General features: G+C 42.3%; 1 protein-coding gene across 6 annotated transcripts in view; it reads right to left on the reverse strand.

Annotated features, from left to right (window-relative positions):
* The window catches only part of cep192 (centrosomal protein 192), a 193615-nt gene that overhangs the window by 145419 nt on the left and 31353 nt on the right, over window positions 1-16843 (reverse strand). For all 6 annotated transcript variants that reach the window (XM_043687705.2, XM_043687706.2, XM_043687703.2 and 3 more), the window contains exons 8-9: window positions 13201-13344; window positions 3455-3602 (exon numbers count right to left, since the gene is read on the reverse strand). In XM_043687705.2, the coding sequence (XP_043543640.2) occupies window positions 3455-3602; window positions 13201-13344 (292 nt within the window). The remainder of the gene's footprint in view (window positions 1-3454; window positions 3603-13200; window positions 13345-16843) is intronic.

Raw genomic sequence — 16843 nt, forward strand, 5'->3', positions numbered from 1 at the left:
AAGAAGAAAAAGGAGGAAGAAAAAAGAAAAAAGATTAAGAAAAAAAGAGGAAAAATAGAAAAAGAAAAAAGAAAATGAAGAAAAAATGAAGAAAAAAAGGCGAAGTAAAAGAAAAAGACGAAGAAAAAAGAAAAAAATTAAAAAGAAAAAGAAAAAAGAAAAGGAAAGAAGAAAAAAGATGAAAATGAAGAAAAAGAAAAAAGAAAAAGAAAAAGAAAAAAGAAAAAGAAAAATGAAGAAAAAGAAGAAAGAAAAAAGAAAACGAAAATAAAGAAAAATGGAGGAGAAGCAGTAATCATAAAAGCCCTGATTCACTAATGCCCTTCAGGGAGGGAGAAAAGGAAATCCGCTGTCCTCACCCAGTCTGGCCTACACACGACTCCAGATCCACTGCTGTTGAGTCTTAACTGCCCTCTGAAATGGCCAAGCATGCCTCTCAGCTCCAGAAGGGTGAGTAGGGATGGTCAACAATGCAGGGTTGGCCATGGAACAAGTTAGGGTGGGGGAAGAAACAAAAAAAAAAAGAGGGCTGAATGCCCTCATCCCATTCCTTTTGTACACCTGAGTTATGTATGGAAGGTGCTCCAGTGTAAACTGGGAGGGATGGTAAAGATTACCTCAGCTCTGGGCAGCAAGGTGACTCAGTTGCTACTACTTGCCCCACATTGGAAGAAAGCCAGGTTTGACCCCAGCCTCAGGCAACTACATGTGGAGTTCTGTGTGTAAATGGGTTTTCGTCAGGCACTGCAGTTTCTTCTCAGATAAGCTGGTCAAACGGACACGCCATGCTAAATTGTTTTGTAGTGTCCAAGAATGTGCAGGCCAATTGGTTCAGCACTAAAAAATAAAGGGCTGCAGAGATATGATGGATCTGAATGGGAGGGTTGTTGGAGACTTGAGTGGCCAAAAATGGCCAGTCCCTGGTGCTGAGAATAGCCACCAACCATTGGGTGAGGGGGGTGGCGAGACTGTTGTTTGGAAACCGGTGATAAATGTCTTCAACCAGAGTGGGATCAACTTCTCATCCTTCCTCATCTCAATCCCATGTGTAAGATAGGCCCAGTCCCCTAACTCTCTAGACAATCCCATCTTCTCAAAGAATACTCTGATGAGCCTTCAACACACAGAGTTCAGGGGGCATAGTACGTTACTGCTGTCTAATCCCAAACCAATATACAATTACAAACTTAACTCCTGGACTCAAGTTCCCTTCAAAACCAGAGACTCAAAACTTCCTATTTTGGAGACAGTAGTATTTGATATGGTCTAAGACACAGAAAAAGGCCATTCAGCCTTTCGAGTCTGAACTCCAAAACAAGCCCCTAACTATTGTTAAGCCCATTCAAACAATTCTAAGTTCCAGGTCCAAATATTTATTAATTGCCTACACTTCCACAAACAACTTCACACTTGGGTGCTGTCAGATGACTGTCATCATTGCGACATTAAGATAAGCAGTGATTTTGTATTGTGATATGAACCTGCTCAAAATTGCAGGATCTGCTCCTGCCCAGCGATTCAACAACTCAAGGGCAGCTCAATGCCCTGCTTCAGGATTGCCAAATGTTGCAGGAAGGCCAAGTCCATTGAGCCCCAAGCCTGAGGGAATTGGGACATGCCAAGTCTGAGAATAGAGCTTGTCATAATATTTAAAATCATGGGACAGATCAGTGAACAATGCCAAAGCTAGAACAAGTGGTAAGACCTCTTTATACTAACTTTCCACATGAAGCACAACTTGAACACAAGAAAACGCTAAAGAATAAACATTTGCATCTCAAATTTATCCAGAAATAGAAGAGCCCTTTGATCAACTGGAGGCAAAAAGGTTTTCAAGCATGAAATTTAGTTCAACAGAACATGCCAAGTCTCATTTAACTATGCATCAGGCTTTTAAAAGGCATCTTGAATAAAATGTTCAAGTGTTCATTAACAAGGTTAGATTGCTCGAATACAGGGAGAACTAGCCATTTGCATACAGAATTGGCTTGAAGGTAGAAGACGGAGGGTAATGGTGGTGGGGGGTTGCCTTTCAGACTAAAGGCCTGTGACAAGCAGCGTGCCACAAGGATCGGTATTGGGTCCACTTGTGTTTTATCATTTATACAAATGATTTGGATATTAACATAAAAGAGATATGGTCACCAAGCTTGCGGATGACACCAAAATTGGAGGTGCAGTGGACAGCGAAGGTTACCTCAGAGTCCAAAGGGAGCTTGATCAGATGGGCCAAGGAGTGGCAGATGGAGTTTAAATTTAGGTAAATGCGAGGTGCTGCATTTTGGAAAGGTAAATATTAGCAGGACTTATACACTTAATGGTAAGGTCCTAGGGTGTGACACTGAACAAAGATCTTGGAGTGCATGCTCACAGTTCCTTGAAAGTGGAGTCACAGTTAGGTAGGATAGTGAAGGTGGTGTTTTGTCCGCTTTCCTTTATTGGTCAGAGCATTGAATATCGGAGTTGAGAGGTCATGTTGCTGGACAGGACATTGGTTAGGCCACAATTGAAAAACTACATGCAGTTCTCGTCTCCCTCCTATAGGAAGCATGTTGTGAAACATGAAAAAAGGTTCAGAAAATATTTACAAGGATGTTGGCAAGGTTGGAAACTTTGAGCGATAGATTAGATTGCCCTTCGGCCCAACAAGTCCACACCGACCCTCCAAAAAAGCAACCCACCCAGACCCATTCCCCTACATTTACCCCTTCACCTAACACCAATTTAGCATGGCCAATTCACCTAACCTGCACATTTTTTGGACTGTTGGAGGTTACCAGAGCACACTGAGGAAATCAAAGCAGACAGGGAGAGGCTGTACAGGCTTGGGCTATTTTTCTTGGAGCTTCAGAGGCAGAGAGGTAAACAAAACCATGAGGGGCATGAACAGGGTGAATTGACAAGATCTTTACACTGGAATGGAGAGAGGAGTCCAAACCTAGAAGGCATAGGTTTAAGGTGAAAGGGAAAAGATTTTAAAAGGGGACCCAACGAGCAATTTTGTCATGCAGAGCGTGGGGTGAGTATTTGGAAAGAGCTGGCAGAGGAAGTGGCGGAGGTTAGTCCATTTACAACATTTAAAAAGCATTTGGATAGTATATGAATAGGAAGGGTTCAACAGGTATACAGCCAAATGGCAAATCGGACTGGATTAATTTAGGATACCTTGTCAGCAAGGACGAGTTGGACCAAAGGATCTGTTGCCATTCTGTACAGCTCTGACTCAAGGTTCTGCTTTGCTAGTGAATCATGAAGTTAAGATTTTCAGTGCAAGAAATATTTCTCAAGCGAAAATTCTTTTTTGAACAAAATATTAGGCAAACAAGTGTTGCAGAAACAAGTTTTTAAAAATAAAAAATGACAGCCAGCACAAAGCTCCCACAGTTTTGGCTGGGTATCATCTGTTTGAAAATTAGTTACATTGCAATCTTTCATATGATAATACAGTACTTACCCCCAACTGGTGAGTTTATGACCTGACCCTCTGCTCCTCTTCGAAATTCAAATCCAATGTCATTTAATTCATCAAGTGGTCCAATGGACTCATCAGAACTGCCGCCTTCCAATCCTGGTCTAAAGCTGGGATGATTGCTCTCTCCAAGCTGCATTGTAAATTAAAGATAACTTGATAATGCATATTGAAAATTCTTAGATTGTTCATTCCTTCTGTAATGTATAGTATGCAATTAAAAAAAAAATGAAGTCCAATCTTGGTTGTGTTAAAGCAACTTACCTTAATTAAGACAGTAAGTTTGCAAATATTTGGTTTATAGCTCATTAATTTTAGAATACAATTTAAAAATACCTAAGTTTTTTTGGGATTGTAACTTACAGTCAGAACAGAGCAACAGCTATTAAACAGCGGGCAAGTTGACCTGGCTGAAAAACTGACAAGGTCATGCCTGCACTCCATGCAGTAACAGCAGTTCAAAGAAATGTTTGTTCAATTTGAGGTTAGCCCATAACAGACTACATGGTCATGGTGACAAGTGGAACTTAGGAAACACCAGAGAATTTTCCTAAGGGGTTAAAAGAAAAAGGTTTTTAAATAACAATTTAGAACTAGTGTGGTTTGCGTTTCAGAGAAATATCAAACACAATAAACAAATTACTTCAGACCCATGTTGTGAGCACAGCAAACCATTTGGTGTACCATTAACAATGCAAAAAAAAAAACAGGTGAAACTTACATTTGAGTGTGAATCAGAGGAATCAGAAGCTGAAAAAAAAAGGTTGCCTAGGTTGAAGCTGGTGGAAAATCTATTGTGTTCCTTGTAGCAGCTTTATGCAAAATCAACTGAATCCGGTTGTGAGTGGTCAGTAAAAACGAGAGAGAGAGAGAGATGAGGCTCCACAATTATCCCCACTCACGTATGGAGAAAGGCATGCACATCATGGTAAAATAAAAAAACTTGAAGTCACACGACACCAGGTTATAGTCCAAGAGGTTTATTTAAAGAAAATCACAATCTTTCGAAGCACAGTGAAATACTTTACCTGAAAAAGGAGCAGCAGTCTGAAGAGCTTATGATTTTTAACTAACGTGTTGGACTACAACTTGGTAGTGTTGTGAGACTTAAGACTTTGATTGCCCCAGTCCAACACCAGCATCTCAACATCAATATGAAAGACATAATTGAAACATTAACATCCTTCTTCACCCAAGTGCTAAGTGGATTATCTATCTTCTCCTCATACAGCTTCTCAGATGCCAGTTTTCAACCAGTTTCACTCCCTGTGATATTAAGAAATGGCTGAAGGTCCTGTCATCTTTTAGTACTGAAGACTTGCGTGCCAGAACTAGTCGAGCCCGAAGCCAACCTATTCCAGTACAGTTAAAATACAAACAAACATCTACCCAACCATGGGAATTGCCCTAGTTTGTCCTGTATGCAAAAAGCAGGATGAATGCACCTCAGCTAATTACGACCTCATCCTGCTCTTGTTCAAAAGTGACAAAACAGCTTGCCAACCTCACTATCAAAAGGACACTGTTCACTGACAATCTCTGGATTCCAGCAGGGCAACTCAGCTCCTGAGCTCAAACAGTGGGTTCAAAGAAAAACAAACCAAAAAGGACAAAACAATTGAACCCCATGGGCGAGGGAGATCACTGCACTGGATATCAAGGCAGCTTTCAAACTGGTCAAGTCATCCTGTCGAAATGGAGTCAATGGAATCAAGGGAAATGCTCCACTGGGTGAAGTCATTCCTGGCACAGAATGCAAGATGGTTGTGGTTGGAAGTTTATCACTTTGCTTCAGGGGTATCATTCCCAGCCCAAACAAATTTAGGCCTCTGAGCCCAGTGCGCGATGCAACATGACCAATGCTGATCCTCAATACCATGTTCCTGCTCTTTGTCCATATCCTTGGATGCATTTAGAAATCTATTTCTTTCTTAAAACAGTGACCACATTTCTATTTCATTGTGAGAAAATTCCACAGTGTAGCCATCCTCAAAGGGAACTTCTACTCATCTCAGTCAGTCATAGAGATGTACTGCACAGAAACAGACAGTGCGATCCAACTCGTCCATGCCGACCAGACATCTCAACCCAATCTAGTCCTACCTGCCAGCACCTGGCCCATATCCCTCCTAATCCTTCCCAATCATATACCCATCCAAATGCCTCTTAAGTGCTGCAAATTGTACCAGCCTCCACCACTTCCTCTGGCAGCTCATTCCATACACATACCACCCTGTGTGAAAAGGGTGCCCCTTAGGTCCCTTTTACACCTTTCCCCTCTCACCCTAAACCTATGCCCTCTAGTTCTGGACTCCACCACCTCAGGGAAGAGACTTTGTCTATTTATGCTATCCATGCCCCTCACGATTTGAGAAACCTCAATTACGGTCACCCCTCAGCCTCCAACACTCTAGGGAAAACAGCCCCAGCCTATTCAACCTCTTCCTATAGCTCAAATCCTCTAACCCTGGCAACATCCTTGTAAATCTTTTCGGAACCCTTTCAACATCTTTCCGATAGGAAGGAGACTAGAACTGCACACAGTATTCCAACAGTGGCCTAACGAATGTCCTGTACAGCCGCAACATGACCTCCCAACTCCTATACTCAATACTCTGACCAATAAAGGAAAGCATACCAAACGCCTTCACTATACTATCTACCTTTCAAGGAGCTATGAACCTGCACTCCAAGGTCTCTTTGTTCAGCAACACTCCCTAGGACCTTACCATTAAGTGTATACGTTCTGCTAAGATTTGCCTTCCCAAAATGCAGCACCTCCCATTTATTGGAATTAAACTCCATCTGCCACTTCTCAGCCTATAGGCCCATCTGGTCAAGATCCCGTTGTAATCTGAGGTAACCTTCTTCGCTGCCCACACCTACAATTTTGGTATCATCTGCAAACTCACTAACTGTACCTCTTATGCTCACATCTAAATCATTTATATAAATGACAAAAAGTACTGGTCCCAGCACCGATCCTTGTGGCACTCCACTGGTCACAGGCCTCCAGTCTGAAAAACAACCCTCCACCACCACCCTCTGTCTTCTACCTTTGAGCCAGTTCTGCATCCAAATGGCTAGTTCTCCATGTATTCCATGAGATCTACCTTGCTCACCAGTCTCCCATGGGGAACCTTGTCGAACACCTCACTGAAGTCCATATAGATCACATCTACTGCTCTGCCCTCAAGCCTCTTTGTTACTTCTTCAAAAAACTCAATCAAGTTTGTGAGACATGATTTCCCATGTCTAAAGCCATGTTGACTATCCCTAATCAGTTGGTTGCGAAAGCACTGAGGAGGCAGATGTGGCTGTGGTAGGGAGTCTGTGATGAAGGGTTTTTGCCCAAAACGTTGATTTTCCTGCTCCTCCGATGCTGCCTCCCCTGGGCTTTTCCAGCACCACTCTAATCTTGACCCTATCCCTAATCAGTCCTTGCCTCTCCAAATACATGTACATCCTGTCCCCCAGGATTCTCTCCAACAACTTGCCCACCACTGACATTAGGCTCACTGGTCTATAATTCCCTGGCTTGTCCTTACCGCCCTTCTTAAAAAGAATGGCGCATTAGCCAACCTCCAGTCTTCCGGCACCTCACCTGTGACTATTGATGACACAAATATCTCAGCAAGAGGCCCAGCAATCACTTCCCGAGCTTCCCACAGAGTTCTAGGTATACCTGATCAGGTTCTGGGGATTTATCCACCTTTATGCATTTCACTTCCTCCTCTGTAATATGGACATTTTTCAAGATGTCACCATCTAATTCCCTACATATATTTATCTTCCATGACCTTTTTCCACAGTAAATACTCGTTTAGTACCTCCCCATTTTGTGCGGCTCCACACAAAGGACGCCTTGCTGATCTTGGAGGGGAGAAAGTGAGGTCTGCAGATGCTGGAGATCAGAGCTGAAAAGGTGTTGCTGGAAAAGTGCAGCAGGTCAGGCAGCATCCAGGGAACAGGAGAATCGACGTTTCGGGCATAAGCCCTTCTTCAGGAATCATGAGGGGCCCTATTCTCTCCCTAGTTACCCTTTTGTCCTTAGTATATTTGTAAAAACCCTTTGGAATTTCCTTCATTCTATTTGCCAAAGCTATCTCATGTCCTCTTTTCACCCTCCTGATTTCCCTCTTAAGTATACTCCTACTTCCTTTATACTCTAAGGGTTCACTCGATCTATCCTGTCTATACCTGACAAATACTTCCTTTTTTTAAAACAAAACCCTCAATTTCTTTAGTCATCCAGCATTCCCTATACCTACCCGCCTTTCCTTTCACCCCGACAGGGTGATACTTTCTCTGGATACTAGTTATCTCATTTCTGAAGGTTTTCCATATTCCAGCTGTCCCTTTACCTGCAAACATCTGCCTCCAGTCAGCTTTTGAAATTCTTGCCTAAATACCATTAAAATTAGCCTTTTAACTTTTAGATCTGGTCTAATCTTTTCCATCACTATTTTAAAACAATTAGAATTATGGTTGCTGGCCCCAAAATGCTCCTCACTGATATCACAGTCACTTGCCCTGCCATATTTCCCAAGAGTAGGTCAAGTTTTGCAACTTCTCTAGTAGGTACATCCATATACTGAATCAGAAAATTGTCTTGTACACACTTAACAAATTCCTCTCCATCTAAACCTTTAACACTATGGCAGTCCCAGTTGATGTTTGGAAAGTTAAAATCCCCTACCATAACCGCTCTGTTATTCTTACAGATAGTTGAGATCTCCTTACAAGTTTGTTTCTCAATCTCCCTCTGACTAAGGGGGGGGTCTATAATACAATCTCAATAAGGTGATCAACCCTTTCTTATTTCTCAGTTCCACCCAAATAACTTCCCTGGATGTACTTCCAGGAAAATCCTCCCTCAGCACAGCTATAATGCTGTCCCTTATCAAAAGCGCCACTCCCCCTCCTCTCTTGCCTCCCTTTTTTTCCTCCCTGTAGCATTTGTATTCTGGAACTTAAACTGCCAGTCCTGTCCATCCCTGAGCCATGTTTCTGTAATTGCTATGATATCCCAGACCCATGTTCCTAACCATGCCCTGAGTTCAGCTGCCTTCCCTGGTAGGCCCCTTGTATTGAAATAAATATATATAAGACCATAAGACCATAAGACATAGGAGTGGAAGCAAGGCCATTCGGCCCATCAAGTCCACTCCGCCATTCAATCATGGCTGATGCGCATTTCAGCTCCACTTACCAGCGTTCTCCCCGTAGCCCTTAATTCCTCGAGACAACAAGAATCTATCAATCTCGGCCTTGAAGACATTTAGCGTCCCGGCTTCCACTGCACTCCGTGGCAATGAATTCCACAGGCCCACCACTCTCTGGCTGAAGAAATGCCTCCGCATTTCTGTTCTGAAATGACCCCCTCTAATTCTAAGGCTGTGTCCACGGGTCCTAGTCTCCTCGTTTAACTGAAACAATTTCCTAGCATCCACCTTTTCCAAGCCATGTATTATTTTGTAAGTCTCTATTAAGTCTCCCCTTAATCTTCTAAACTCCAACGAATACAATCCCAGTATCCTCAAAAATGTTCCAGCAGGAATGCATTTATAACGGAGTCAGTAGGATCAGAACCTACGTGGGGATACGCCAAAGGATTTCCAATCCATCGCCTTAACCACCCGGCCATGACAACAGTTTAATTTATCAGCACTAACTTGTTCTCTGCATTGTCACTGCCTGCCCTGACTGTATGACTTGCCTTTGTTCTCAATAGTACCAGTCTCAGATTGAAATCTCTCCTCACTGTCTCCCTGGGTCCCACCCCTTCACCTTACTAGTTTAAATCCTCCCGACCAGTTCTAGGAAATCTCCCTGCCAGTATATTAGTCCCCTTCCAATTTAGGTGCAATCCCTCCTTCTTCTACACAGATCACTTCTACCCAAAAGGGAGATTCCAATGATCCAAAAACTTGAATCCTTCTCCTGTACACCAGCGCCTCAGCCAGGCATTCATCTACTCAACCCTCCTATTCCTGCCCTCACTAGCTCGTAGCACTGGGAGTAATCCAAATATTACTACCCTTGAGGACCTCCTTTTTAATTTTCTGCCTAACTTCCTGTAATCTCCCTTCAGAATCTCAACCTTTTCCCTTCTTACGTTATTGGTTCCAATGTGGACAATGACCTCCTGCTGGCACCTTTCCCCCTCGAGAGCATTCTGAACCCTCGCTGAGACATCCTTGATCCTGGCACCAGAGAAGCAACACGCCATTCTGATTTTTCGCTGCTGGCTACAGAAACGTCTGTCTGTACCTTGGCCTAGAGAGAGTCCCCTAACACAATTGATCGCCTGGAACCCAACGTACCTCTCATTGCATTAGAGCCAGTCTCAATACCAGAAACTTGGCTGCTTGTGCTACGTTCGCCTGAGAATCCATCACCCCCTACATTGAGCAAAACAGCACACTTATTTAAAATAGGGATAGCCATAGAAGACTCCTGCATCACCTGCCTACCTCTCTTACCTTTCCTGGAGTAAGCCCATCTATGTGACTGTATCTGAGACTCCCACCCCTCCCCCCGCCCCATAACTGCCATCTATCCCATCCTCTTGCTCTTGTAAATTCCGCATTGCCTCTAACTGCCTCTCCAACTAATCCATTCGACCAGTTAGGATTTGCAACCATCGGAATTTATTGCAGATATAATCCTCAGTAACCCGTAAACTCTCCCTAAACTCGCACACTCTAGTAAAGGCCATTTTTGGTTCTTTCAGTCTCCAGACGCAGAAAACTGTCTGATTCCTCTAATAAACACTGCTCCAAGTTAAATTAATACTTACAGCTTATATTTTAAGTTCTACTTATAGCCACTTATCTGCTTCTGTGCTGTGACCTCTCCCAGACAGGTTCCTCCAAGATCAGTTGTTAATTTCCACTGTTTTTTTTTATTTTCCCAGATGCACTCCAATGTCCAGGGATACATGAATTCGACACCAAAGGCAGTAACTGTTAATTCTGTCAGTTAGCGATGTGGGTTTCTTTTGCTTTCCCTCTCCTGCACTGACCTCACATGCACTTCCTTTGTCTGTCCCTCTCCCTTTTAAAAAACTGCTATTGTTTACTTTTTTCCTCCAAAGTTCCAGAACAATGCAACAGCATATAAAACAGTAATTGCTGCTCCTGGGATTCGAGAAAAACCACCTCCAACACTTAAAATACCTCAAAAAAAAAAAGCAACAAATCAAAAGAGCAGTTGTTACAGCCAGAACATTTTCCCGTCCTCCATCTTGGATTACCCAGAATCTGAAGAAGGGCCTGTGCCCGAAACGTCGAATCTCCTGTTCCCTGGATGCTGCCTGACCTGCTGTGCTGTTCCAGCAAGAAAGTTTCAACCTTACCCAGAATCTGATCTACTACATATTGCAAAACCAGTTGTGCTGGATAGTTTGGTAAGCAGAAACAACATCTTTGACAGGGCTGGACACAATACTCTCAGTTTTATGTTTCAATGAGATCTTCTACCATTCTTGTAAACTCCAGTGAATACAGACCCAGTAGACACAACTACCTTCAGGAGGAACCTGCCATCGCAGGAATCAGTCGGTGAACATTGGCTCAATTCCCTCTACAGAAACTATACCTTTTCTTTGGTGAGACCACAGCCTCGTCTATGTCCTGTACAGGTGCATTAAGACTTCACTACTTCTGTACTCAAACCATTTTGCATTGAAGGCCAACATTTCATTTGGGCCAATACTCTTGATGAAGGGCTTATGCCTGAAACATCAAAACTGTTGCTCCTCGGATACTGCCTGATATACCATGCTTTTCCAGTGCCATATCTTCCGACTCATTTCCAGCATCTGCAGTTGTCACTTTTTCCTAGTTGCTACAACATATCATTTGCTTTCCTAACTGCCTGAAGCACCCACATGCTTGCATTCAATAATCAGTGCATAGGGACACCCACATCTTTTGGGAAAAGTTGATATACAAACTCGTGAAATAAAGCTACGGCATTCAGTTTTTCCTGGGCAAGTAAATAAGTTCACATGAAGACATAGGAGTGGAAACAAGACCATTTGGCCCATCAAGTCCCCTCCGCCATTTAATCATGGCCGATAGGCGTTTCAATTCCACTTACCCGCAATCTCCCCATAGCCCTTTAGTTCTTGATCTCACAAGGAATTATCAATCAATCTTGAAGACACCCAATGTCCCGGCCTCCACTGCGCTCCGTAGCAATGAATTCCACAGGCCCACCACTCTGGTTGAAGAAATGTCTCATTTCCATTCTAAATTTACCCCCTCTAATTTTAAGGCTGTGCCCATGGGTCCTAGTCTCACCGCCTAACAGAAACAACTTCCCAGCTTCCACCCTTTCTAAGCCATAATTCATGCACTTTGCTCAACAATCTTCTCTTGAAAGTAAGTGAGATACAAACACCAACAGGCTTTTACAAAGACCAGGGTCCAGATGGTTCTCAGTGTCACATATGCCTCATTCCACTAAGTACTAGAGAACATTCACAGTTGGGAAACTCAGGTAATATGATGCTAATTGTAGCATTTTACGTGTGCGGAGCTGAAATAGCCTAGATTTCAGATCAAAACCAGGTTATTCCTGAACTGTAATTCTTTGCTGGTAAAGTTGAGAAACCAATGGCATTTATTCAATGGATTTTGAGTCAGATGTACAGCACAGAAACAATCCCTTCAGTCCAACTCATCCATGCCGACCAAATATCCTAATCTGATCTAGTCCTCTGTTCCTCTAAACTCTGCATAGTCCTAAAACCCATCCAGATGCCTTTTAAATGTTGCAATTGTACCAGCCTCCACCACTTCCTCTGGCAGCGCATTCCATACACGCATCACCCTCTGCGTAAAAAAGGTGCCCCTTAGGTCTCTTTTATATCTCTCTTCTCTCACCCTGAACCTACACCCTCTAGTTCTGGACTCCCCCACACCAGGGAAAAGACCTTGTCTATTTATCCTATCCATGCCCCTCATGATTTTATAAACCTTTATAAAAATGTCACCCTTCAGCCTGGCACTCCAGGGAAAATAGTCTCAGCATATTCAGCCTCTCCCCTTATAGCTCAAATAGGGAAACACTACAACAAAAATCACATGCAACTCACTATAGTGCATTTCATTTTTATGCTACAGGTAAAGATAAAGTCAGTCTTTCGATCATTATTGTACACTTCAACATAAACACCAGAACAGAGTTGAGATTGTGCCAACTTTCACCTTTGTCCTATATACTGGTTACATTTTTCATCAACTTCAATATACTAACCACAATATTATGGAATTGTTACCTCATTAAAATGGGATTACTATTGCAAACAACCCCTACACAGTGTGGAAAAAAGCCATTTTCACCCCCCACAAATGGAGCACCCAGGGAGAAAACCCACGGACACAGCAAAGACAATAAACTTCACACAGTCACCCAATGGTAAAATCAAACCTGGCTCCCTGGTACTGTGAGGCAGCAGTGCTGACCACTGAGCCACCAGACAGAACCCAAAAGATTTGCAAAAGCTATATCTGACTTTAAAAAAGGGTATCTAAAAAAGGGTGGACTAGTATTGTTATATCAAAGTCCTGTGGATAAATTGACAAAATTCAGTGGCTGTTGACTTGTGAAAGTCAATGTAATAAAAGATTGGACAAGTTCATAGATATTGCACATTTTTTAAAAAAGTTTGCAAACACTTAAATAATTTTCCTTCTCTGTAATAAGTACAATATACATACCAATTGCCTTGTTGATCGAGACAAGTGTACTTGCAAAGCACTCTGTTGGGCAGCCTCCAACTCATCTTCTGTATCTGGACCACTTGATGGTGCTGAATCCATTCCAGTAGCTTCTTGTCGAACAGGAGGCATTTGAAAATTACCCTAGAACATGACCAATAAACCTTCAAAAGTATCATTTTAAACCAAAAATGGTTTTACAATTACGTTCAGCAATATAGTTCATTCTGTAATGGACCAGGCCAGATCAACTCAAAACATTTGAGGAAATTAGCCCAGAACCTAACTTCGCTAGTTATTTTAAGCAGGTGTAACAGGGATACTCCAGGAGGGACGCAGCTGGTCAAATTACTTCGTTCTAAACAAAACAGAATTTACTTACAAGATTACTGAATGAAACACCAACTCAATAACTTAAGCTATCCAAAACCCAACTTAACGATGCTGTTCCAAAGACTTGCGATAGCCCCAAAAACACCCCTTGACACAAAACCTAAAATTAAATACCGGGTCTTACGGGGACAGAGGGACCAAGCCATCCATGCAACTGTTTCTTGAATTAGCAGCCAAAAAAGACTGCTTGCAAACCAAAACAAACTAGAGAAAAGTAGAGCAGGGAGAACTAACCACTGTTTTCATTGTTTAAAAGGTGTTTTTTTTTATATTTGAAAGCCTTTCGGCTAAGGCAGTATCTGTTAGGTACAATCAAATCAAACTAGCCCTAAAACCTTTCGAACTCAGATTTTAAGGCATTCTGAACAAAAAAAAAACCCAAGAACAACATAACCTAGTTAAAAAGGAGCAGCATCATCACAATTTTCACTCACAAACCATAAAGTTCGAAGACTTTGAACTAAATGACACATTACTGGAACACCAAGCAACATGGCCAAAAGGTAACGATAGCATGACCGAAGTGGAACTCAACAGGAATCAGAATAAGGTTTTTCTAGTCTACAGGCTACTGGTGACTTGAATAGTAGCCAGACAGAGAGGAATAGAGTGAATGATATCAGAGATTTGCCATAAAAGCCTGAAGGCAAGGCCCAGAGAAATCTCAACAGCAGTTAAATCGCAACAGGAAACAGGTCAGACCTGAACAAACTTATAAAAGTGACATTAGCATGAAGCAGTAAACTAATTAGTAGCAAGTGAGCAAGTTAAAGCAGAATGTGTTGCACAGCCTGCGAACCAGTGACTCCAGCAGTCTGGCCGACCACATCTCCAGGTTCAGGAGCATTCACACCTTATTGTTTCCACAAGGCTGTGTTATACTGGTAGTACACGATTAGATCTCTTGGTGCTATAATTTAAAACGTGTAGTCGGGAAGCAGTGAGTGACTGTTAGTCACAATAAAGGGGGGTCACGGAGTCAGGAAAATCCCGGAGTGCATCACACTCCAGTACAGATTTTGTTTTACATTGAAAAATGCTCAGTGAAAGTTCCTCTGAAGCATGCGGTCAGAACTCAGCAACACAAGGGGAGATTAGACAAAAGGAACAGCTATATTTGTAGGACACTCCATAGCAAAGTGCCCAGACAGGGGTTTCTGATGTAACTCCACAATACTATGTCCCCCTGAGGCCAGGGCCAAGATGTTTCTGAACTGTTGCAAGGCATTCAAAAGGATGAGGTGGGGATAATATTCAGAGGGAAAAAAAAGTGAGGACTGCAGAGGTCATACCACTAATGACAGACAGAAGGAGGTGGTTTTACATCAAGAATTTAGATTGAAAACTAAAATCAAAAAAGGTAGTCATCTTTGGATTATTCCCAATGCCACATGCTAGACAGCATAGGAAGACAGGTAGAGTAGATGAACGCATAGCTGGTGCAGGAGGGCTTGAGGTTACTAATTCACAAGGTCAGTCCCTGAATCACAATAGTTTATGGTTTTTAGGGGGACGTTTCAGTCAACTTGCGCTGTTGGTGGGGTTTTAAATTTGTTTGCCAGCTGAAATGAAATAGAACAGACATACAAGAGTGGGTGATGCATAGACAAATGTAGAAGAAAAATAAAGTTAGTCTGGCAGCAAAGCATATTAGAGAGTTCTGAGAAGATTTGTAGCTCAGGTCGAGGTTCTGGATGTAGAATCACAAACCCAGGGAAACCTAAACACAAATGAAAAGCAGGCCATACCACCAGTGCTTCACCAGAGACTCACTGATCATGTTACCTAGTATGGTGACTAAATGTCTGAAAACAAACCTTTCAGCTCAGCGAGCAAACTTAGAGCAAAGCATATGTAATCAAGACATAAATATTATCCTTCCTGGCTAAACTGTTGTTATGTCAAAATAAAGGGAGTCTTGAGAATAAGAAAATGTATTGAGAGTATTGATTAACACACTGACATATCATAGAATCCCTACAGCGTGGAAACAGGCCCTTCGGCCCAACAAGTCCACACTGACCCTCCAAAAAATAACTCACCCAGACCCATTCCCACACATTTAGTCCCGATGAATGAACCTCATCTACACAACCCTGAACACAATGGGCAATTTAGTTTGGCCAATTCACCTAACCTGCACACCCTTGGACTGTGGGGAGGAAACCGGAGCACATGGAGGAAACCCACGCAGACATGGAGAGAACGTCTGTGTGGAGTTTGCACAGTCACCAGACACAGTGGCTCCCGGTGCTGTGAGGCAGAGTGCTAACCACTGAGCTATTGTGCTGCTTCAATCCAGGATAGATGGTTGAGGGAGCGACAGGACTCTTCAATATTCGCTTCAAGTGAGAGAGGGAGGGTGTCATTAATAACTACAATAAAGAAAGGATAGTGTCTTAGCAGGCTCCTCAGTTGAGGCCATTAGGTAGAACTTACCAACAAAAAAAAACTTGAGGGCAAAATTGTTGGGAACATACAATAGACCCCCAAACAGGGAGACACAGAAGAGCAGATATATAGCCACATTTCTGAAGTGTGAAAGTAATGGGGTAATAACAGTAGAAGATTTTAACTTTCCCAATATCGATTAAGTGTGAATGGCTTAAAAGGGAGTAGAAATATTCGATGTATCCAACCTGCAGAAAGTCCAAGTAGTGGGGCAGTGCTAATTTTACACAAATTAAAAAGGTCAGTGACAGAGCATTTCAGTGATAGTGACCATAACAGAACAAGATTTTAAAAAAGGTAGGTTATGGAAATGGTCAAAGATGGACTAGAGGGAAAAAAAAAGTTTGATTTGGGGTCAAGTTGATTTCAAAACTGAAAATAGGATCTGGCCAAAAGTGGAGAAGGAGCAGGTATTGGGAGACTTTCAAAAAAGGAAATAATGAAAGTGGAGGGCCAAATGCTCTTCTAAAAGAAGAAAAGTGGGACAAAGATTCCAGAGAACTCCAGACAGAGGGACGTATAGGACTGAGGAGGTAAAATAAAGGAAAGCTTTTTGCAGATTGAGGACTCAAAACACCAGAAGCCCTCAAGGCACATACAAAGTACAGGAGTTTACAAAAATCAGCAAACAGAGAGTACAGAACAAAATACACTGCCAAGTTAAAAAAAAATCAAAAAGCATATAGAAGATAGCAAAACAAAGAGTGGGGGGCAAAGTTGAATCTTTAAAAATTAATAGTTCACATAACAGTTTAGGTATAAGAATCAGGGAAGAGCATGAAAATATACTTGGACAAAT

Source organism: Chiloscyllium plagiosum, unplaced genomic scaffold (assembly GCF_037043375.1).
Source record: "Chiloscyllium plagiosum isolate Xiang-an unplaced genomic scaffold, Cpla_swu_hap1 HiC_scaffold_4, whole genome shotgun sequence".
Lineage (NCBI taxonomy): Eukaryota > Metazoa > Chordata > Chondrichthyes > Orectolobiformes > Hemiscylliidae > Chiloscyllium > Chiloscyllium plagiosum.